Here is a 24,718-nt window from a genome sequence, read left to right as displayed (position 1 = left end):
GTATATCTAAGGCTTTTATCGTTAACTCTGGGACTCTCCTCGCCCATACCTGGTGGCCTGTTCTTGCTGACACAGCTGCCTTGCAAGCAGGCACGGATCTGGGCATGGTAAGATGTGCAGCTTGTGTGGCTAGGCCAGACAGGCCATGTTCAGCCATTCCTCTGAAGAAGTACCTTGAGTGCATCTTCATTTACAACATCACCAATGCTCCACCCACCTCCACTTCAAATCTTAAACTAACGTGGCAGATGCTGCCCTGCAAATAAAGACGAGCATGTATCTTTCTTGTCAGAAAAAAAAAGCCACCAGCACAACCACATTTGTCTGTGTGTGCATTTAAGTCTCTATGTCCCTTTCCTGAAAACTGCCCCAGGGATAAATGGAAGCTTTAAGGTGGGCTATAGAGCCCTTCAGAAGGGGCCTCACAAATAGGTGGGAGAGACCCAGTGCTCCTAAAAGCAAAAGCCCCCCAAAGGCAACAGACTTGGAAACTACAATCCCACCACATGATGAAATTCTGAGCACCAGCACTGGAAAAAATGGGGCTGTGTCCTCAAGTCCACTTACCTGGTCCTGGCACAAAAGTTCAATTTTCTCCTCTGCCAGCACAGCAATATCCTCTTCTTTTTCCTGTTCTCCTGGTTTTTCATTATTAGAAGAGCTAGTGGTTTGAGACTCATTATCCAAGTTGATGATTTTCTCATAGACGTGTTCCATTACTTTCCGGACTTGAAGCATGTCACTAGCAGAGAGCCTATCTCTGTAAAAAGCAAGGGCAGATTGTGACATCAGGAAATCACTGGATATTTCTCTTCCATATTTTTTGGTGTTAACATTTGACAAAGATAAAACATACCACAGAAACATAAACCAATAAATGTTCTTAGTCACTGCCATAATCCATTTTTAGAATCGCCAATAGATTTTCTATAGTGTCCTCCCCTAAGACAGATTATGGGCAAATAAATGAGATGAAATACATATTCTTAAACCTTCTATATACAAAAGGAATAGCCTTCTGGGTTTTATTCCCTTCAAGACTTTCCCAGAGCATGGGCAAACTAAATGCTCCCGGAAGGGAAGGCAGCCCCTCGTGCTTACCAGCCTCCAATAATATATGTGCTCATTTCTCCGAAGGCTTCCTCCTCCTATAGCCAAGCCCTTGAGTTTCAACTGCCTGTCTGATCTCCAGACCTACCAACACAACAGCTGGCTAGGCAGCTCCAGCTGGATGTCCCAAAGGCACCTCAAACTCTACGTGTCCAAAACTAGATTCAGCAATTTCCTTACCCCCAAACCTACTTCTGTATCTCTGACATCAGTTAATAATGGTTAAACCAAGTAACTAAGGCTCATACTCTGAAAGCCATCCTGAACTTCAGTCATTAAACCTAGTTGAAGTGATATCTAGAACTTGCTTTAAAATAATCGTGTGTGTGTGTGTGTCTGTGTGTGTGTGTGTGTAGGCAGGCAGGTGGGTTCAGTGGGAGGGAGGGCAGGTAGAGGTATAGATGAAACAAAATGTTTAGCCATATGTTGAGAATTATTTAAGCTGTGTGATGGGATAATGGGGGTTCATTCTCCTCTTTTTTTGCATATGTTTGGAAATCTCTCTAACAAAAGGTTTTAAAGTCCTGCTGATTCTACTTGCTGGGATACACATCAGTGAAACCCTGAATGTTCTTTCTGACTTCCCTCCTAGCATCTCCTGGCCACCCCTCCATCCTATGCTGCAGCTACATAGGTCCTTGACAATTTCAATATCTTATGCAGGCTCCTACTTCCACATCCCTGATCGAACCATTTTCTGGACCTGGAATATCTCTCTTTTGAAGTTCTATCCATCCTTACATGTCCAGCTCAAATTCCATGTCCTTCAAGAAAGCTTCTGGAAAGCTACAGCCAAAAATTCATTTCTTTCCCCCACACTCATCATTCCCTAAGTATCCATAAAAGCAGTTACTATACACAGATTGTGTCCTAAACTATGAGAGACAAAATCCATGTTTTACTAATTTTGAACATGTGCAGCTGGCCACAGTAGGTACTTGGTATATGGTTAAATTATATAAACTTTCAATATTATGAAATTAGCCTTAGATCTAGTACTTGCCTCCTGTGCTATAAAAGCAATTATAAGGAATTTAAAAAAATCTCTGGCAATAAATTAGATCAAAGTATCACACGACACTCCATTTACTTACTTTTTTAAGGTTTTTGCTCCTGAAGATGCATGAGGTTGGAGGTAGAAAGGAATTTTGTTGAATTTGGGCATATTTTTCTGAAACATGAAAAGTGAAAAAAGGTAAAATAGTTTCTATTAGCTGATAAACTAAAATGATGTCAACAGGAAAACTATCCACAAGTTAACAGTTATTTTACAATTAAAAGTGACCGTCTATGAAATTTATAAGCTATCAAATTATCTACGTCAGCCTTAGTGAAAAGGTATCAGAAAAGTATAATGTTTCATTTTGTAATAAAAGATAAAGACAAATTATATGCAGTGTCAGTGGCAATATGAAATTGCAGCATGGATCTTCTCAATTAACAATTCAAGGAATGAAAAGGAAACACATTTTAATTCTTCAAGCCATACAAACCAAAATCTGAATTCTACATTAAAATGCCCAAACAAAAAATTAAGTGTCTTGAGAGAAACCCACAACATTCATCTTTGAGCAAAACCATACGCTCTACGCTGGTGAGGCCCATTATCCAACTGAAAAGGCCAATCAAAGTCCTCCCACTTTCTTTTCCTCTGACATCAGAGTGAGGTCTGAGGTTTTAAATGAGTGGAAACTTCAGCCAACCACCTAGATGTCCACCATGAGGTAAACCACATACTTAGATGAAGGATAAAATTAATTGGTCATCTTTTCTCTGGGGATTAATCCTCTCCGAGCCTCCATGTCATGTCCTGTCTGGATGTCTCCTCTGAGGAATAAGCCACAGGCCTAAAGTCAGCAATGCATCCAGGTGAGTTTAACACTCAAAGGAAGTTGTGGTTTATGGGGAGCTCGGATTTAGAGAAGACCACAGAATATCTATCAGGTATCAGACTGGTTTTAAGTTCTTGGAGGTATATCTGGGACAGAAAATGAATTTTCTGCAGGTTCTAGAGATTAAATCTCTTTTCATATGTCTTTAGAAATATAGGTCAACAGCACATAAAAGAGTCTAGAAACAGACCCATGTGTGTATAGAAATTTAGTATATGATAAAGATAGCATTTCAAATTAGTAGGAAAAGTTTATTCAATAAATTGTGTTGGCACACTGGCTATCCATTTGGAGAAAGTTAGCATTCTACTTCACACCAAACAGAATAAATTCTAATAGATTGAAGATCTAGACACAAACCATTATCATAAACATACTAGAAGAGAACACAAGAGAACATTTTTGCTACCTTGAAGTGGGAAATACCTAAGCAAGACATGAAACTCAGGGCCAAAAAGGATCAATCTGGTCATATAAAAAAAAACTTTTTGCCTGCCAAAAGACATCATGAACAAAGTAAAATTCAATTGAGAGGCAAGATAACAGTCAAAGGGGTTAATATTGAATATGAACAACTCCTACAAGTCAGTAAGAAAGACAAATAACCCAATAGAAAACTGAGTAAAGAATACAAACAGGCAATTCACAAAATAAGAAATAAAAATGGCCAACGTGAGAAGATGCTTAACCTCACCACAAATTAAAACAAAACAAAAAAACACATTAAAACAATGAGATAATATCTGCCTATAAAAAAAAATCTGCCTATCTTTCAGCAAAGATTATAAGTATCCAGCACTGGTGAGGGTGTGCGGTACTGGGCACTCATACACTGTTGGTAAGAGTGTAAACTGGTACAGCCTTTGTGGAGGGCAATTTGGCAATATCTATCAAAATTTAAAATGTGCATACCCTTTGATCCAGCAATTCCACCTCTAGGAATTTATCCTAAAAAGTACACAAAGATATATGTACGAGGATGTTCACTGAAGTATTGTTTGTAATAGAAAACACTGGGTACAACCTAAATGTCCATTTATAGGGACTGGCTAAATAGATCTTGGTACATTTATACAATGGAATACCTTGCAGTCATTAAAAAGGAATGATCCATATACAGACATGAAAAAATGTCCAGGATGTATTTTTAAGTGAGGAAAAAAAAAAAAGTCAAGTTGCAGAACAGTATATATAGTAGGAGATTTTGTGCAAAATAAAATGATCTATACACACACATATATACACAAATAATATATGCTTGTGTATGCATAGAAAAAACTACTGAAGGCTATGCATTAAACTATTAATATTTACTACCTCTGGGAAGAAGAATAGGGAGTGAATAAAAGAGAAACAGTGATAGGGAAAGGGATGGGAATTTCACCTTATTCATTTATTATTTTCTTTGATAAGCATATATTATTTATATAATTTAAAGACAGAGATATATAAATAATTATTAATACTTCTTCTGAAACTTTGGAAATGCAGGGAAGCAGAAGAGGATTCCACTTGGTAGTCTAGTTTTAATTAAAGATTACACAGTCTAACATAGTTCTTAATTGTCTTCATGATTTGGAAAAAAATAAAAGGACAAAGTGGGAATGGAGGATACTTACATCCACAGTGATGTCAATTACCCATTGTGGCACTGTCTCATTCAGAAGCATGGACTCAGTCTCACCCCCAGAGTCTCGGCAGAGCAGCCTAAACATAATCCATCAGGTAGTAAGTGACAAAACAAGCACAGATCCCAAAATCATTGTCAATAAATGTTAGGGGGAGGGACCGTTATAGAGTTCATTTAGGATAACCCTCACTTGACAGCTGAGGAAATAAAGTGAAGGCAGGCAGAATGACTCACTCTGCTAAGAGGGAGAGCAAGCCCTAAAACTCAGGTCCCCAGATTTTGAGGCCAGACATATACTACAGCTGCCTGATTCCCTGGGTGAGGATAGGAACCTGGGTGTAGGCAAAGCACTTGAGAAAGGTCGTCTGCCAGTGCTATAGAGTGTGGTACTCCACACACAATGGGGGTCAGGTTTATTTTTGGTAACCACACTCTCAGGAAACCATCATATAGGAAGAAAATTCTGCCCTCAAGGGCAAGACAAACATTTTTCTTACTTCCGGCCCTACAGAAGACTCTAGTAGGCTTTCCCCTATGACTCTCCCTGGGCCTTGGCTGGCAACTTGGAGATGAAGCCAGTCTAGCTCTTGCGTGCAGGGCCTCATGAAGGACAGCCTCACGCCTCAGGTCGGGCCACTGTTGGGCACAACAGTTCCCAAGAGCAGCCCAGTCCATCTCCCCTGGCCCAGCCTGAGGGAAGTTATCTACTCTGATGCTGTCCTGTGGGCAGGGACTTCTGGTGATGGTTTCCTGCAGAAACCACTAAGCTGCTGCCTCAAGGCGAGGTATCAACCTCGTTTGAACACTAGAGGCTCAGCTCGCAATTAGAATGGGGTCTAATAGCACCAGACACTTAACTATGTCATGGAGATGAAGAAGCTTCCAAACCCCTGACACCCCTACAAGTTAAAAATAAACATGTGCTTGAATGAATACTTCTTGGCAAACAGGATGCCTTCTTAGCCCTTCTTACCCATACCTGAACAAGGTGCGACCTCCAGCTTCACCAAAGATCACAGGAGTGTGTGGGGGCACCTGGAAATAGCCATTTCCCTTTTGTACTCGGTTCTCCTGCTCCCCATTTACTAGGAAAAGGTACAGATGGTGTCAGGATCCAGAGTTAGTGCTAAAAACACAGACTCTAAACATTTCGTTTCCACAGAGCCCAACCACTGCAAGATTTTTTAAGTCAAAATCCTGTACATCAGTCAGAGACAAAAATAAAGGTAAAAAAACAAAGTTAAATTCTTGAAAATAAGAAATATGGCAACTTGGGATGTACCTCATGAGAAATGACTACATTTTAGAGGATTTTAACAGAAGAGATTAATGTCTGAGATTTGCAACAAAAACATAACCATCTATTTCAGCCACAGGTAAGTTCAGGACAGCCTCTTTATAAATGATGATCTGCTCTTTTTTTGTTGTGGGGATGGGATGGGGCCGGTAAAATGCCGAGCTCAGAAAAATTTCTGTCAGAAAAAAGTTTATGGTTAACGGTAGCCACAACTAATGGCAGAGGTATTAGTGAAAAACAAAACCTCAAAGAGGTCATAATCTCATTTTTACTGCTCTCTGCAGACTTCATTTCACTCTGCTTTCTTTGTAATCTTTTGAACGGAGTGCCGTCGACCCCCACTCAAGTGCCAGCTTGTGCATAAACACTTCCCTGATGAATCTGGAAGCAGTCTTGCCCTCTGCAACCTTACAGCACTCTCAGAACCTCTCTCACAGCACCTACTCTCTGATCTTATAATGCTGATATAAGCGGCCCTTTGCCCAACCAGAATGCCAGTCCCTGAAGGGCAGGGTCCACGCCCATTTATCTTTATTACCCCCACCTGCAACACAATACAGGCCTCAGAATACTCGAGCTGCTCCCCAAGTATAATCTAAGCAGCTCTTGAGTATCCACTGAGCATGGTGCAGGTGTAGCAGATTACCAGACACGTAGAGTGTGCAGTGTCCTGAGCTCTGGCTGGGTCCTGCCCTGCCTTTACTATGCCAGTTTGATTTTAAGGATGATTTGGGGTTTCCTGTGACTTTTTCTTTATTCCCCAACCAAAGCCTGGATCCAAGAGGTGCTGATTGTGCCACTGTTTTGTTTTTGGTTTTTTTTTTTAATTTTGTTTTCTTTTATTTTTATACAGCAGGTTCTTATTAGTCATCTATTTTATACATATTAGCGAATATATGTCAATCCCAATCCCCCAATTCATCACACCACCCCTACTCTGTGCCACTGTTTTTTTGTTTGGTTTTTAAAGATTTTTTTGATTTTTTTAAAGTCTTAATTGAATTTGTTACAATATTGCTTCTGTTTTATGTTTTGGTTTTTTGGCTGCGAGGCATGTGGGATTTTAGGTCCCCGACCAGGGATCAAACCCGCAACTCCTGCATTGGAAGGCAAAGTCTTAACCACTGGACCACCAGGGAAGTCCCTGTACCACTGTTTTTTCATTACTTAATATTTATTATTGCTACTTGGGCCTCTGAGGGCACCCTGTCATGTTACAGATGGAGAAAGACAAGCCAAGAACAGGAAATGACATGCCTATAGCTACATGGCTGATAAATGGCAGAGCCCATACCAGAACCTAGCTTGCTCAACCCTCTGTGAAGAGAAATGTCCACTGAATTTCTCTGGCTCACAGCCCACTGTACAATTCTAAAGGGGAATGAAGTGGGCCAGGTGACAAAAGAAATGACATCATGGGTGGGGTCAGTGCCCTCTCTATGACAGGGACATCAGGAGACTGGCTTTCAGACAGAGAGGCATGTCAGCCTCGCAAAACAGATTTAAACTCCAAAAATCATTCTGGATGAATCAGTCAGCCAGAACAAAGTCTCTAGCAGGAGGTCCTCGTCACTGGTGACCACCGTAAGTGGGCAGTCTTCAGAGAACCTTCAGCAGATAAGTCCTCAGTGGGTGGGACTCAAGGTTACATATGAGTTGTGAAATTTTAAGGTTTTTTTCCCCCTTTCTTTAATGAAATTGAGCCAAATTCTCCTCTGCTTCCCAGAGAAAGTTACTGCCACTGCCTGTGGCACACAAAGCTTTTCAATGCCCTCAATGACATTAATTCTTTACACATACTCATTCACTTACCCTGACACTTCTGAGTTGGGATTTGATTTTCTGAGCCAAGATCAGGTAGATCATCAGACTAGGTAATATCTACATTTCAAGCCAACGTGAAGTTTGACTACACAAGGACAAACCTGGCTTTCTGATGTTAATTAGCGAGCACTGAAGGTAAATCTAGCACGTCTACGGATACCCTAAAAAATATCTTTGGAATAACCCTGCTAAGCTGCCTACGTTTAAGGACAGAGGTCATTTGAATTCACAGGGTTTATTCTGTATATCTTGTGTACAGAATCTCACTGATTAAAAGCTCTCTTGGAATCTCAGTTAAGACTGGATGGATGTTCTCTAGGATGTGGAAGGGAGGGCAGTAAATTGGGCACATCACATATATTTATTATGTCACACTTTAGCAAATGCTTAAAATAATTTTTTAAAGAAAACATTCTCAGGATAACACACAATCTAAGTATCCTTAACTTCTGAGTAAGTTTTAAATCAATTATCCTGATATAAAAACACGAACCATGGTTTACTTCATTTTCTTCTTCATCTATTGGATTCACATGTGTCCTAGGCCAATATTCTAGGAGGGCCTGGAGTAAAAGTCCTCCTAAGTTCACTGCAAAAGAGTTAATATAAAAAAGAAAAGAAATGGAAAAGAGAATCATTAGCTTTAACCTAAAAACAGAGGGAAAGAAGTAAAAATTAAAAGTTTCCACAAACCCTGATGTTACATTCTTAACCCAATGCCAAGGATGTTTAAAAGCGAGATTTAGAGATTTCACGAAGTCTATTAAAATTTTATCTTAGAATGTTTAAAGCTGTGATAATATGGAGCAAACACATATTCTATTTGGTTGTTCAGATACAGCCATTCTTTAAAAATGAACAAACAAAAACAGCAACTGTAGTCTTTAAAGGGCTATTTCCATACAAAGCCAAGTACACTATATTTATATATATCAGGTATTTCTACATGCTGCATTCTTAGGAGAATACTGATCAAAAATATAATCAACAAAATAGATGAGTCTCTTCTCACCATACACGAGAATTAACTCAATATAGATTAAAGACTTCATGTAAGACCTGAAACCATAAAACTCCTAGAAGAAAACACAGGCAGTAAGCTCGCTGACAATGGTCTTGGCAATGTTTTTTTGGATCTTACACCAAAAGCAAGGGCAATGAAGGCAAAAAGAAACAAGTGGGACTACATCAAACTAAAAAGCTTCTGCAGAGCAAAGGAAATCATCAACAAAATGAAAAGGCAACCTAGTGAATGGGAGAAAATATTTGCAAATCATGTATCTGAAAGGGGTTAATATCCAAAATATATAAAAAATTCATACAACTCAACAGCAAAAAAACTGAACAATCTGATTAAAAAATGGGCAGAAGATCTGAATAGACATTTTTCCGAAGAAGACACACAGACGGTCAACAGGTACATGAAAAGATGCTCAACATCATTAATCACCAGGGAAATGCAAATCAAAACCACAATGAGATATCACCTCACACCTGTCAGAATGGCTATTATCAAAAAGACCACAAATAACAAATGTTTGAGAGTATGTGGAGAAATAGGAATCCTTGTGCACTACTGATGGGAATGTAAATTGGTGAAGCCACTGTGGACAACGGTATGGCAGTTCCTCAAAAATAAAACTATCATATCTAGTAATTCCACTTCTGACTATTTATCCAAAGAAAAGGAAACCACTAATTCAAAAAGATATATGCACCCCCATGTTCACTGCAGCACTATTTACAATAGCCAAGATATTAGAAACAACCTCATTGTCCACTGATGGCTGAATGCGTAAAGAAAATGTGATACACACACACACACACACACACACACACACACAGAGAGAGAAATATTATTCAGTCATAAAAAAGAATGAAGTCTTGCCATTTGCGACAACAAGGATGAACCATGAAGGCATTATGGTTAAGTGAAATATGTCAGACACAGAAAGACAAATACCACTTATATGTGGAATCTAAAAACAAAAAAGCCAAAAAACAAAGCTCACAGATACAGAGAACAGATTGGTGGTTGCCAGATGTGGGGAGTAATGGAATGGGCAAAATGGGTGAAGGGGGTCAAAAGGTACAATCTTCCAGTTATAAAATAAATAAGTCATGGGGATGTAATATACAGCATGGCAACTGCAGTTACTAATACTGTATTGCATATTTGAAAGTTGCTAAGAGAGTAGATCTTAAAAATTCTCATTAAGAAAAAAAAATTTTCTGTGTATGGTGATGGATGTTAACTAGACTTATTGTGGTGATTATTTTACAATATATACAAATATTGAATCATTATATTGTACAACTGAAACTAATACATTCTATGTCAATTATACTTCAATAAATTTTTTTTTTTAGTTGGTGGGGAAAAACTGTTTCCTAGATTCACTTTCCTAACCTAACAGACTTCCCGAATGGTTTAAGGGTAGAGAGTGTGCTGCATGTTTAATTGTTAAAGCTAAGCCATAGATTGTGAGAAAAATCAAGATCCCCAAAACACTTAAAATGAATAGTATTTTCCATTTTTATATGAGAGAATACACAGATTTCTTGAAAAATGATTTTAAAAAAACCCAAATATTGTTTAAAAAAAGAAGATGAGCACATAAAAAAATAGCACAGATCCACCTTCTCTTTTGGAAGGAGAAAGGGAAAGAAGGACACTTAAACTCACATTTTGGATCTGACCCGTCAGGGCTGCTAAAGCCAGCATCTTTTGCAGAAACCCAAGCAGCAAAACAGTCACTCTCATCCAAAGTAATTGTCAACATCTGTCAAAAGAAAAAAATTGTTAGTGACATTCCATGTGAATACATTCTCCAAATAAGTCTCTAAACCATTACTTATTTGTACTATTTAACTAAAGTGCTAAGCCACAGATTCAGAACCAAAATGTGTTTCTGCATGATTCAATGCAACTACAATTTAATATACTGGGATATGAAAAGGCATTTAAACTGCATAAAATTTTTTCCTTTCATACATAAAAACACAGGACTCTGTAACTAATAATACTTAATTTTGAGCTATATTAGGAATTTTCAACTATCCCAAATCACACAAATATCAATTGCTAACTTACCCCTGTTTTTAAGTCTACTGAGAACCAATTTGGTACATATACCATCTTAAATCTTTTCTTAATTTCATCTTCAAAATCCACTTTGCCCAGATCTTCAACTTTACATGCCTATACATCAAAAATAAAGTATGATAATTATCAATGTTAAGTGGTCAACTGATTTGATTCTGACTTAGCTACTAAAAATTTTACACATTTGCCTAAATATAATGGAGTCTTAAATACATTCCAAAAAGAACATGGTCAAATATTTTTATCTTAAAGCATTTACCATTAAGTAACTACGTCCTATTAAAATTTTAAATTAAAAAAACCACAAACTGTTCTTTTTTGGGAAACTGTAACCTAAGTTTGCTCATATTGATATAGTATACCACCACACTTATCAGGAAGCAATGTCAAATGAAGCAAAAAAAATCTTCAAGGAACAAGTAACAGTTTCTAAGCACTTTAAGAGAACTGTGAAGCTATCAATACCTTCAGACAACCGCTATAATACAGGCAGCAATTTTAAGTTTCTCTTTCTTGACCATTACAATCTTTCTTATTCATTCCCTAAGTATCTATGCTCCCCAAAAGTATGTCCTGAACTTCCCCTCGTGCCATGGAGCATTTCCAATCACAGTTCATCTCAATCCTGAACAATATCACAGAATGTTCCCTCTACCTATTCTTCCTAACAGCAAACTGGCTCTTTCCTGAGGGTCCCATCTCATCAGCTGTCTTCTCAAAGGGTGACTCTGCATCTCCTACATCCCATAACTCTCTAATGGCATACAGAGACCATCATTCCACCATCACTATGTAAAAACTCCTATTTCTTTGAGCCCGTATCATTTAGCTGCAGTAAACCGTACCCCTTTTCCTCACAGCCATCTAGCAACCTCTGTGCTCACTCTCCCTCATCTCCCTCATTCAGTGGCAACCTGAGCCTGGCTTAATGTCTTAAAACCCATCTTGAGATCTTGCTTGCAGCCTGGACAATATGAACATCCACATGGACAACACACAGGACAAGATGGCCTCTCAAATCCTTGACAGTATTCCCACTATAAATACACAGTCATTAATGCTACCTGGAACTTGTTTCCAAAGTCAGTTCTCCACAACATCTTTGTCAAATCTCTACTCTCCTCATACCCCTGACCTTGCTGCCACCACCTCCTTCACTACCCCCAGAACATGACTCTGACCTCTACTTCTCAAAAACAGAGAAGCCTTGACAGAATCCCCTTAACTTTCTGCTACTGTTCTTCCTTGGTGCAAGGAAAAAGGTGTCCCTCCTTGCTGTGCTCTGGATCCCCTCACCTCTTGCTTCTTGGGGACCTTGTACCATCATTTACCTTCTCATGTCTCTACGGGCTTCTCCCCATGAACAGTGAACCACGATCAAATTTCTCCCACCTTAAAAATGCCTAAACACCAAAACAAAACCTTCCCTTGACCTTCTCATGCCTAAATCTTCTCCAGCTACTGCCTTTCCTGCCCATCTCACCAAAGTCAAATTTCATCTAAGATTGTCTCCCTTCAAATTCTGTTTCTTCACCTCCCAAACACCATTCAACCCACTCTATCTGGCTTTTGCCCTTAGGTCTCCCTAGAAACTGCTCTCCCCAGACACCATCCTCTTTATTGGCTAGATCCATGTGCACGTTCCATTCCACTGTCTCACACAAACTCTCAGCAGGCCAATGCAGCTAACCACAAGCTCCTTTCTGAAACGCTTAATTAGTCCTTGAGCTCTTCGTTTTCTTACCCCTTTTTATTACACACCTTTGTGGCTTCCTCTTTTTCTAAAAATTATTGAAAGGGAGGTGACTTGGTTTCTTCTATTTTCAGTATAGATGTATCCCTTAGAAACTCTGACCTTTCTCATGGCTCCAATTATAATCCACAGCTGAAGACGGCTGAACCAATTTCTCCAGCCCAGTTCTTTCATGTGTGCATTAGGTTGTATAGCTCTCTGCCCAGCAAACACCTCTACCCAGATATCTCACATAAATTCAAATCTGTTGTCTTTCTCAGCATGTCCCTTTCACCCAACAATGCTTTCTCCTCTTATGTTCCCTATATCACTTCCACTCACCAAACTAATCCCGGAACCTAGGACTAATCTCTGCTCCTTCCTTTTCTTCATACTCCCTTTTATTCTAGCATCACTCTTATCTATAGGCCTAAATATTTTTTCCCCTTGTTCCCACCCCACTCCAGAGGAATATCCGATATTTAGCCTGTATTAGTACAACAGCCTCCTAACTATTATGTGTCAGTCACTACAGTAAATACTTCTCAAACACCCCCTTAACATTACCAAGAAATATGGACCGTCCAGATTTTAGGAATAAAGACAAAGGTAAGCATATTCTGGAGATCACTTGGCTAGTAGCTGGCACAGCCAAGGTCAGAATGCAGCTCTAACTCTGAGCCTATGGTCCTAAATACTCCTGACTTCCTTATTTCTGTATAATGCCATGTCTATTTGGCCTGATCACTTGATCTTAAAACCTCAAGGTCTAGTGTCTGGATATGGGAAGCTGCCAGGGACACAAAAATGCCAATGATGGTGCATGCCAGCTGAGCGCCCCATCTAAGTAGAACTACCTCCCATTCAGACAGCAGGACTCTACTCAGACTTCAGCTAATTAGACCAAGAGAGGACATCAGACTCACAGGCAGAAAGTCAAAGGGGAACGGGCTCGATTTGACTTTGTTAGATATTCTGGAGAACATCAGATGCTGCGCAGCATGAGGTAAAGCCTAGCCACAGGGCAGAGCTGGGGCCACATTTGTGGTGAAGCAGCCAAATTCCTACTGATGAGGTCCTTAGGGCTACTCTGGATCCTCTCTGTCTTCACAGAACCCCTCTCTGAAACAAACGTGAGTTTCTGGTCCCCTGACAAGCACATCTCTACTGTAGGAAAAAAACCAATCGGAATTTTTGGAGCCTACTGCAATTAAATTTTCCACTCAACTGAGGTCTCTTGTTCTGAAGCCACGTTCACCAAGCAACTATTCTGTAATGTGATTTCCCACAGAGCTGCACCACAGTGGGGGAATGTGTTAGTCAGGCCAAGGTTTCCATTCAGAGACAGTCCCCTTTTCCGAGAAAGAAATGTGTTTATTCTTTGGATCCAGAAGTTAACTTAAGTGAACCTCTGTTCCTTATAACCAGGAACCTAACCAAAATACCAGATCTTTTCAATTCTTCCTTTAAAATATACCCAACATCTGTCTCTTCTTTTATTTTTGGATCAAACCATCTTATTGAGGGACTCCAGGAGAGGGTGGAAGGCCTGGAGGACAATGAGATCTGATGTCTTTGGCCTGGCCAAGATCTCTCCAAGGCTTCAGAGTGGTCAAAAGTCATCCATCTCTTTCTTTAGATTCCCAAGTCATTATGCTTAAGACAACTGACTTCCTGACTTCCAGCTTCTTTCCCATTATACATACTGCTACTGCTCTGAACATAGAGTTTTCCTGCTCTAAAATCATCTACGATTAAGAATCTTTAGGAAGTACCAAAGAAAGGGCAGGTCTGGAGCGTGAAATTCACGACTTTTTGGTAAATGTGTGAATCTCATCTTTCATCCTTACACACCCCTACTACTCTTATACTTACTCTGGTCTCCAGCTATACAAAACTGTTCACCTGGTCCTGAATAAGTATGTTTTGGTTACCTTCCTCTTCTGTGTCTTTGTCATTCACTCCCTCTTCCTAAAATGCCCTCCCATAATCCACCTGCTGGAATCCTTTAAGGCCCTGTTCAAATGATTTCTCCACTGTGAGGTTCTCCTGATTTCTCCAGTTGTAAGTAATCACCCTTGTCCATAAGCTATCTTGTGCTCTGTTGTCCCTCCTACCAGAAGGGATCATGAAATAAAAATTTTCATCATTTGTGACCCTCAGCACAGTTCTTTGCACACAGTATTCATTCATTCCAGAAATTTTATTTTATTTATTTATTTTTTTGTGGTATGCGGGCCTCTCACTGTTGTGGTCTCTCCCGTTGCGGAGCACAGGCTCCGGACGCGCAGGCTCAGCGGCCTCGGCTCATGGGCCTAGCCGCTCCGTGGCATGTGGGATCTTCCCAGACCGGGGCACGAACCTGTGTCCCCTGCATCGGCAGGCGGACTCTCAACCACTGTGCCACCAGGGAAGCCCCAGAAATATTCTTTGAACAAATATAACAACAACACTAAGAAGGGACATTTGTCAGGATTCTAAAAGCAAACTTTTCAATCTGTCTATAAATTCTTCAGTGCTATTTATAATGTGGTTGAACAGCTTAATACATCTCAATTATCCAAGGAGTCACTGTAACATGACCCAAAGTAGTAACTGCTGCTCACAGTGATGGCTATAAATCCTAAGAAATGGCCAAATTTATCTTGTGTACTCCAGTGGTTCTCAACCCAGGGTGATTTTGCATCCTTCTTCTTCCTTCCTCCCCCTAAACATTTGGCAATATCTAGAGACATTTTTGGTTGTTATAACTGAAGTGGGGGATAGGGATGAAGGTGGTTACTGGCATCTTCTGGGTAGAGGCTAAGGGATGCTCCTAAACATCCTACAATGCACAGGACAGATCCTACCCCGCCCCCTGTCCCCCCCCCAAAAATGTCAACAGTTTCAAGGACGAGGGACTCTGATGTTTTCATTTTAAGGGAAGGCAGCACAACACAGTTTGTAATACACTAAACAGAGAAAACGGTTTCATTCAAATTCTGGGTACTTAAAAAGATAAACTATGGCCTTATCTAATATTCACATAAGAATATATATATATCCACCCCAAAATAAGGCTGCAATTAAATCTTTATTTATATAATAATTATCTTGGTTATTTTATACACACACACATATAACACATATACACACACAGACTATAATAAAAAATAAAGGGATACATAATCCAATAACCTATATTTAATTACAAAAAGATACTTACCTTTAATACATCCCAATATGCCACATTATTATTGGTATCTTTGGTTAATATATGTCTCTTATCATTAAGAATGTGACACTGAATAATACTAGCACCCCCTAAAGGAAAAAAATCCACACAATTAGGAAAACAATCCTACATTTAAATTCACAGTACAGCAATAATGTTAACTGGCATGTATTGTAACAGAATGTAAATCATACTAGCCCCCAGAAAGGAGAAGGTAAATCAGAAGACCATATAGTTATATCTAAGGCAATTTAAGGCTAACCAAAGAAAAACTGTCTGATTTTAATAACAGATTAAAAGACTCTCCATTCACTTCAGGGGTCTACTAGTGGAAAATTATTAAGAGCAAACCCCTTAATATTTTTTTTTACCCACTAGGAAAAGTCCACATGATGACAGGAAATCTCTGAATTAGTCCTATCTCTCATTAACTCTTGTTTCCTATCTTCCTTCTCCAGAAAGGACGTTCTATCCTAAAGGTCACAGCATGGACATCTAACTATAGATAAACACACCATTCAATACTCTAATCCCCTTGAAGTCAGAGCTGTCACTCGCAGTTTTAGCATGCAGAATTCAGGGGCCAGATCTGACCATTCTGGCTTGTGCCAAAAGACAACATTAAATCTTGTATCTTTTACAAAGTGGTTGCTGGCTTTACCAAGTCCATGATTATTCTAATGTTGGGCAAAACGATTAACTCAAGAAAGCTCAATTTTTAAAGTCACTAAAAAGCACTTAAAAAATATTTTTCTTCTATTAAAAACAAACCAATATACTATTAGTCTTTTGTTGACATCAGGATTACATTTAAAGGAAGGTCATCTCCTTTATTTTTGTCAATTTCTTAGTAAGTATAATTAACTTCAGTAAAACAGACAATACTTTCCAATATCCTTACTTACCTTTAATAACCTGGTCGGGTTGTGTACAAAGGGGTGTTATAGGATTTGTACAGTCATTGTCATAATCTCCAGAGGCTCTAAAATTATGAATTCCTTTCAATGTCTAAAGGAACAAAATTCATTATTTAATCATTTTATGCCAATTAGTTTAAAGTGGCAAGAAAAACAAAGAACACAAAAAAACAACAACAAAGAACAAATGAGAAAAACCGACAATAACAACATCAACCAAAAAATACTTAGTCACAAAATACAATTACCTACCATGATTAAAAAAATACAAAACAAAAATTAAGAAGGGAACGTTGTCTTTTTGGAGAGAAGACTAGGCACTCTTCCAGGTAAAGCTATGTTGATCTCAAATTGGCACAATGAAATTTAAACAAGTTATATAACATTTTTTTTACAAGTACAGAGAAAGACCACTTGATCTACATATAAACAGGAATAAATGCAAACACTTTCTCTTTTGTTATCCACAAACAGTCTGGTAAGCAAGAAAACTTAAATCTTCTTTAACTAAGACTTAAGAACTCATAGTACTTTTGTGACTTCTCTCTGCTTACTCTTTATTTCTATACCTGTTCTTCATGCTATAAAGAAAAAGGAAATGAATTTGAAAAAACAACTTTCTGCTTTCTCTTACGTTTAGAAAGATAGAATCCTAGAGTTTCCCTGCTGTGTTGGTACTTGGGCTGCCTCTTTTCAAATACAGCTTCATGAGTTCAGAAGCTGTACTACTTTAAAGCTGTACTTTACTAGTTTTATCAGGGAACAGTGCTTATTCTAAGCACATCAAATGTGTACCTTGGCTCCTGACAAAGAAGTCAGAAGCTGCATTTTGACTATGACCTTAATTTTTGTACAATCCTTAGGATCGCACCTGCATTCATAGGGGCTTTCAGATTTTTGTCACTGTCCAAAAGCATGCTGAGAGTCAGGCTCATACTGAGCATTTGCTACTGGCACCTGGGAGGTCCGTGATAACAAACCACATGTTTATAAACGTTTGCCAGATATACAGTAGCTCACTTACCCATTTGTTTACTGTAGACTTCGTTGTTGCAATCCAGATTGCAGGAGGGGGATCAGCTGACCTGTCAAGCTCCATCTGAAATAAAGCACAAAAATATTGCTTTGTGGAATGTTGACTCTTCTGAACTGCCAGGACCAACTATACACTATTAAATATCAACTCCTTCATTCAACATCTGTGTGCTGATGATACCACAGCGTGTGTTAAAAGCTAGGGATGCACAGAAGAATGAGTCTCTTTGCTAAAGGAATTCGTGGCCCTATAAAAGTGTAATAGGGGTGACTACTTACCAAAAACAGTGGCTTAAAGTTTTAAGTGTGGTTAATTTAAGGGTTCTAGATGGGTACAGTCAAAAGGATGACTTACCATAACTTTCTGGTTTTGTCACTCCTGTGTTTTGTCTTCATGTTCTTAGTAACAAGGAAATACGTTTTTTTCTTGGAAAATGTTTGTAGCAAAAACCAAAACAACCATTCTAACAACACAGCAAAAGGAAAAGTACCCACATAATGTACCCCCCACCACTTGCTTAAGGAGTACAACCGTACTTTGTGAACAGTTTACTGTGTCCTCCTATATTTTTAAAATACCATACATATAAAAATACACATATACCCATGTATACATCATGCAAATGGAATGACTCTGCATTTGCCCACTATTCTTTCTGCACCAGGAAATTGCAGGTTTTTAGACCTGGGGACAGGGCTGAACCACTAGCAAGTAGGAATCCTCTTCAGTTCAAAGTGATGCTCCTTACAACATGGTTATGCCTGTGCTAAACACTTCTAGTCTTTTTCTCCACAGCCAAGAGATCCTGGCAGCTGCGGGACTCGCAGCGCAGTTTCTCCTCCACACGTGACTCTCCCCATCAGTATGCTTCCTGCACACATGCTGTGTCTGTATTTTAGCCTCCACTCTCTTGCTTCTCTAAAGGATTATTGCTTTTGTCCATTAGGCTGTGCCATCTGTTTTAAAGAACTGTAACTGGCCAGTATTATGTGAGCTCTTAGACCATAGGCATCCTCTCAAGTGTCTCATTTGACCTCTATTCCCTTTTTCAGTCCTTCCTCCTATACTGTGGTTTCAGATGTCACTTAGTTTCGAAGATGATGGGTATTTACAATTCTGTTTCCTGCTTTCCTTGTTGTTTTCAGATGATTTCTGAGAAGGGGTGGGGGGGAGTGCTGCCTTTATGCCTCCATTTTAAACCTGGAAATCTCCTCACCGTTGTCTTAATGTGCAATTCTGTGAACATCGGTGAGACTGAACATCTTGTCAATGATGCTGGCCATTTTCTAGACTTCACTTTTAGCAGGTGTCAATATGGATGGCTTCTCAAGTACCCTTTTACCCACCACCCAGGACTATTTTGAGGCAGTGATGGTTTGGAATATGAACCAGCTTCCGCTCTTCTTCAGGAGCACTATTCCACATCCTCCTCTTGAGGCAGTGGACAAATTTCTGCTTTGCTGTCCACTCTCAGATACCTGAACTCCTCATATTCCTCCTCTAAGGACAGGTTAGGAGAGCCAGGGGAGCTCAGGAGCACTTTGGGGCCAGCTCACTAGGATTCGCCAGTGCGAGAGCCATCCATCCCTGATGTATCCATGAAGTCGCCATTTCTTCTATGGGTGACTAACAAGTATCTTTACAACCTCACAGTTGACTTGTGTTTTAATATTGATTTTGCTGTATTTGGCTAGCACATGTAACAATCTTAATCATAAAACTAAAACGTATGACATACCTTGAGAACTGGTGCTTTTTCTTCACAAATTAGCAACCGAATGTCAGGGTTTCTTAGGTCTGTACAATAAATCTTCCTGTCCCTTCCTCCAGAGTACACATGTGTGAAGGTGTCATTGACCTGTAGAGCCCAAACACCTTCATCATGCACTCGGTACGTTGCTATACATCTCTGCTGGCCAAGGGACCAAAGGCGAATTGTCCCATCAGAACTGCCGGAAAGGCACTGAGAACAAAGAAAGCTAAGGTTAGAAACCTGCCAAAAAGTTCCTGCTTTCTTCTGCTTTGCACTTGTCTTCGCTCCTGACCCCACAATGTCAAACACACACCTCTAACAACCTGTATTCCTGACTCTGATAAAGACTTCTGACAAGCATACACCACAGCCTGAAATGACCAAAGGCAACCGTATGGGCTCAAGCAGGGGAACCCTCTGAGCAAAACTTCCTCTGTCCTGTGTACCTGGCCACTTGCTGCATCACCATCCCTTGGGAACATGTTAAAAATGTAAATTCCCCGTTCCCATTCCAGACTTAATGAGGCAGAAACTCTGGTGGGGCTCAGCAATCTGTTTCGACAGGCTCTCCAGGTCATTCTGGTATGCCAAGTTTGACAAGCATTGCACTAGGCAAGGAAGCCTTCTGGAGCCCTGGGTCACACATCTGTTTTGTCCCCCACCTCACAGCTCTGGATTCCTGATGGCCTGCCAGGTCTCCTGGGTTCTACTGACAGGAGCCAAGAGCAAAATCCAGGCTTGCCACTCACTCTGTGAGCTTGGATACTTCCTATATGAGCTTCAAGTTCAACATCCATTAATACAAAATGTAGACCCTCAGCATTCAGAGTTAACATTGGCAATTCTGACAATTTCTAAAGGCTCAGGAGTGTCAACTACATAGAAGTTGCAGGTACACAAATCAGGGCTGAGCACACAGACAGTGTGACAGAAACAGGCAGAATCAGCCACCCGACATTCACATTCAGCATGCCTGGTGTTCTCTACTAGTTACTGTGGTGACCTGAGGAAAGGGATAAAAACTTATTTCTTGGGGAAAAAATCACCCTGAGGGGAAAGGAACTGCTGGTGCTGGTGTACAAAATTAAGCAGGCAAAGAGCTTCAAAGAAGAGAAGATAGTTGTGGGCTTGGAGACCTGGACAGTGTTTGAACAGATGAGGCCTTCTGGAATATTAAGGATTTACTGGCCTGCTCTGACTTGAAGGGGCCTTCAGACATGTTTAATTAAACAAACATCATACTAACAGACTCCCCCATAAGCTGTCAGGAGCATCAGTGCTTTAGTCACCAATTCCAACTAGTTCACAAGAGAACCAAGAGACTAACCAATAAAGAAACTGTCAGGAGTAAGGTGGCAAGCAGACCTTCATCATGTGTGTAGGAGCACTGTGGCAGTCTGATGGGGACAAGGCAGGGAGGAGTTCTCCATTCCAGGAAGAGATGCTACTCTGTGGTGGAAAAGCTGTTAGTAAAGCTTTGATCACTCAGATTCTAGACCATGTATCTGCAGGGAATAAGGTCTGACAACTTTAGGAAAAGGAAGGCAAAGATGATGGGTTGAAAGTCCTCATAGGCTGGGTGACTTATAGCAGTAAAGAGGTAAGTTCCAAACCCAGAATGCACAGGTGAAAGTGGATGAGGAAACAGAGTATATTAGAGTTCTATATCAACCCTGATATAGAATACAAAATAATCTTTGATGGTAGTCAGTATTCTAAGACTGCTAAAAAGCAGGCTCCCAAATAGACAGCAATCACTTTTAAAGTACTACATAGGCAAACATCTTTGCAGCATTTGGTAGTATGGTTGAAGGATGTGCCCATTTTATAGGAATTCTAGTGCTTGATATCCTATAGGAGCTAGAGGAGTCATCAAAACATTTCCCACTGCCTCCACCCTTCCACTGGATAAAAATGAAGACCCCTTCATTATGAGGTGGCCTCTGGGATTAGGACAGAATGCCCCAAATGGTTCTGCTAAGTCAGACTTAGGGGAACAGATTCTATAGCCTGATCAGGTGCTCTGTGCTTCTGCCAATGGACATGAGAGGTACCAGTGTATTGGGGCCAGGCTGCTGTTGACCAACACAAAGTGCTTCTGGGATGGTCGCTTACACACAATTGTAACTGCCAATAGAGAGCAGCCCAGTGAGCAAGTCAGGGGCAAGGAGTGACCTAATGCTCAGAGATAGCCCCGACCCATGAGCTAGGTTCAGCAGGACTTGTATTACCAAGGAAAACCCTGTGAGTGACACACAAGGATGTGACTGACTCAGAGCAAGATGGCAGGTTGTCCCAGATCCTCAAGCAATTGCCTGAGCGAGTACAAGAACTGAAAAGTCAGCTGGCTTGGCCCACGAATGTTGGCACAATCAGAACAACTGCCACGGTGACAGACCTCAGATAGTAAGATTTGCTAAGTATCTTACTATCAATACAACGAAGGAAGTGAGACAATAGGCTGACATCGATGGGATTCTTTGGCCTATTATACATATCTTATCATAAGTCCCTCACTTACAACGTCAGCAGAGACCCTACATTAGAAGCTTGCAGGGCAGCTCTGCAAGATGCAGTATATACTCTGGTCCAGTAACCGATGGTTACTTCTTCCATGTTGCAAGAGTTTGTGAAACAGTATGTAAAGGTTTCTTTTTTCCTCCTCTCTTTTCTCAGTTGAGCAGTTATTACAGATGTTTTCTTGATCAATTCCCTAATGTAAGGATGCCATGTTGTTGGTGGCTAAATCTACATTTAGTCTCTCGTTGCCAATAAGGAAAATGGATGAAGGAGGAACTAGAGAAGGAATGGTATCTGCTTAATTATTTACTCTAAGGCTGACAGGCAGCTTTTAAAGTAGTACTACATCACCTTCTCTGCTTTCAGTAAGTGGAACTGACTACAGGTGAAGTGCATTTGTAAGTAAATGTGCTACCTAAATCTTCTTAAGTAAAAGCACATTCATAATTGTCTATATAGGAAACAAGGCATGGAGTGTAGTAGACAGGAGGAGATTTACAAAAGTAGGCCAGGCCCACAGCCCATTTCTGGAAACCATATTGTTTATAGCCTCTAGTTAAGTGCAGTCCCATGGAGACCATATGATCTAGTTCAATCCTGGACAAAGCTAACAGAACTAGGCATGGACAACCATCTCAAGTGTAGTCTGGCAGCTACTGCAACAGTGAGGAGGAGCTAACGGTACTGGGCTTTTTTTGGCCACGCCTCATGGCTTGTGGGATCTTAGTTCCCCGACCAGGGATTGAATCTGGGCCCTGTCAGTAAAAGCATGGAGCCCTAACCACTGGGATGCCAGAGAATTCCCCTGTACTGGGCTTTTTAGACTCACGTGAAAATGATGCTATGAAGAAACTCAAGAGCTCTAGAAAATGCCATGGCTTACAGACAAGAATATACTTATTATTTCTACTCTTCTCACCAATTACACTAACTAAATATTATGACTCCCACTTTGCAGATAAGCAAACTAGGGACCAGTAGATTTCTCTCCTCAAGGTCACACAATACTTTAATATCAAGATCCTTCCACATCTCCAAAGACCTCCATGGGAATATTCAAGCTTCTCTGCTTGGTTCTGAAAAAATAATTTCTTTCCTTTGGCTAGTTTTTCAAACCTTCCTTTCACCTCTGGAGACAAAGGCTTCTCTAATTCATGTGTGAGGCAACTTCCATGACATAATTTCCACAGGAGTAACAGACCAATGGTGTTTCTCATCTCATCACATTCATACTCTCCTTCTTCTAAACCAGTCACAATCAATTCCAATGACCCCTGCCCTATGCAAAAAATGGCAGCAGGACATGGTAGAGGTATGTCATAACATAAAATGGTGCTCAGTTTTTGTTTTTTATTATCTACACTGGTGAAAGGTCATTTTTCTACTGCTACAGGACAGAACTGTGATATATAATTCACAAATTATGTGGCCAACAGAGTATTAATACATGTTCAAACATTACCAAAATGTTTTTCTTTGAAATGCTGACTCTAAGTACTATGTTAGATAAGTAAATCTATACACTGTATCTACATAGTCAACTGACAAGATTTGCTTGGAAAATAGACCCACTGTGAGGAAATTTTCCATTTACTACACTGCCAGAAAGCATTCAATACCAAAGCTTCCTTCTGCTTTACACAAGGGAACATTTTAAATTATTTCAGCTATACATTATCATAACTGCATATACTCACCTGCATTAAAATTATTCTTAGGAAATCCTTTGTTTGGCCTTTATTTAAAAGTTAGGCAAACAGAAATTTTGAAATGTGGATTACTGTATGTGCAACTGAGTATTTTAAGGATTTAAAAATTAGACCACAGTTTCTAATATGTGTGGCTTTTGGTTCAAACCAACTATGCAACAATATACAAAGTGGGGGAGCTTCTGCTGTATGAAATTTTGACAAGGTCAGTAGGTAAATGTTCATGTGAACTGCATACCTGTGTGCCATCTCTGTTCAACAGCAATGCTTTAACATTATCCGTGTGCCCTTTAAGCTTCATTAGTTTTGCACATGTTCTTGGATCCCATACTCTTAAAACCTGTGAATTTTAACAAAGTATCATACAAATGATCACATTTAAATAACAGATGACTTTTATAAATCAAATGACAACTATTAAATTCTGAGAGGGAAGTACTACTTCTGCCAATAGACAGTGTCCAAAGCTCCCAACTTTTTTAAGTAGGAGGAAGTCTTTTTAACGTCAAAAAAAGCACAGGCTTCCCCCACTCCACCCTCCGCCTCTGTTACCACACACAACAGTAATTATACAGTTATACTCTTACTTGTTCAAATAAAACCTTATTTTAGTATCCACCAGGCAAAACCGCTGTCTATGTATTTTGTAATTACACAGATCAAATTATTTTGGTTTCTTTACTTTCTAGTGTTAAAATATACCCTTTAAGTTTCCCCTTACCTTCTCAGTGGACCCTGATACAATGATTGTTCCCAGTTGATTCATTGCCAGGCTATAAATGGAATCTTTGTTCCCACTTAAAGAAGAAGCTAGTAAGGATAAATGGAGCTATGTTAAAATCATCAGCTGTTTAATAACTAGTTAGCACAAATTGCAAGTTTAATTATTCGATTTAGAAAATCTTATCTTTATGAGTACTCTAAGGAAAAGAAATCCCTATAATGGAAATAATTCTAAATCATAATATTGTTAACAAA

At 39.7% G+C, this 24,718-nt stretch overlaps 1 protein-coding gene across 2 annotated transcripts in view; it reads right to left on the bottom strand.

The window, feature by feature from the left end:
- The window catches only part of WDR48 (WD repeat domain 48), a 46,058-nt gene that overhangs the window by 2,046 nt on the left and 19,294 nt on the right, over positions 1-24,718 (bottom strand). For both annotated transcript variants that reach the window (XM_082638991.1, XM_082638990.1), the window contains exons 6-18: positions 24,462-24,550; positions 23,979-24,080; positions 19,497-19,721; positions 17,747-17,821; positions 16,711-16,813; positions 15,797-15,894; positions 10,848-10,955; positions 10,440-10,536; positions 8,247-8,342; positions 5,612-5,717; positions 4,622-4,709; positions 2,205-2,281; positions 568-760 (exon numbers count right to left, since the gene is read on the bottom strand). In XM_082638991.1, the coding sequence (XP_082495117.1) occupies positions 568-760; positions 2,205-2,281; positions 4,622-4,709; positions 5,612-5,717; positions 8,247-8,342; positions 10,440-10,536; positions 10,848-10,955; positions 15,797-15,894; positions 16,711-16,813; positions 17,747-17,821; positions 19,497-19,721; positions 23,979-24,080; positions 24,462-24,550 (1,457 nt within the window). The remainder of the gene's footprint in view (positions 1-567; positions 761-2,204; positions 2,282-4,621; positions 4,710-5,611; positions 5,718-8,246; positions 8,343-10,439; positions 10,537-10,847; positions 10,956-15,796; positions 15,895-16,710; positions 16,814-17,746; positions 17,822-19,496; positions 19,722-23,978; positions 24,081-24,461; positions 24,551-24,718) is intronic.

This window comes from Mesoplodon mirus (genome assembly GCF_964341445.2).
Source record: "Mesoplodon mirus genome assembly, chromosome: 12".
NCBI lineage: Eukaryota > Metazoa > Chordata > Mammalia > Artiodactyla > Ziphiidae > Mesoplodon > Mesoplodon mirus.
Note: the sequence above shows the minus strand (reverse complement) of the source record. Positions and strands in the feature narration are given on the sequence as shown.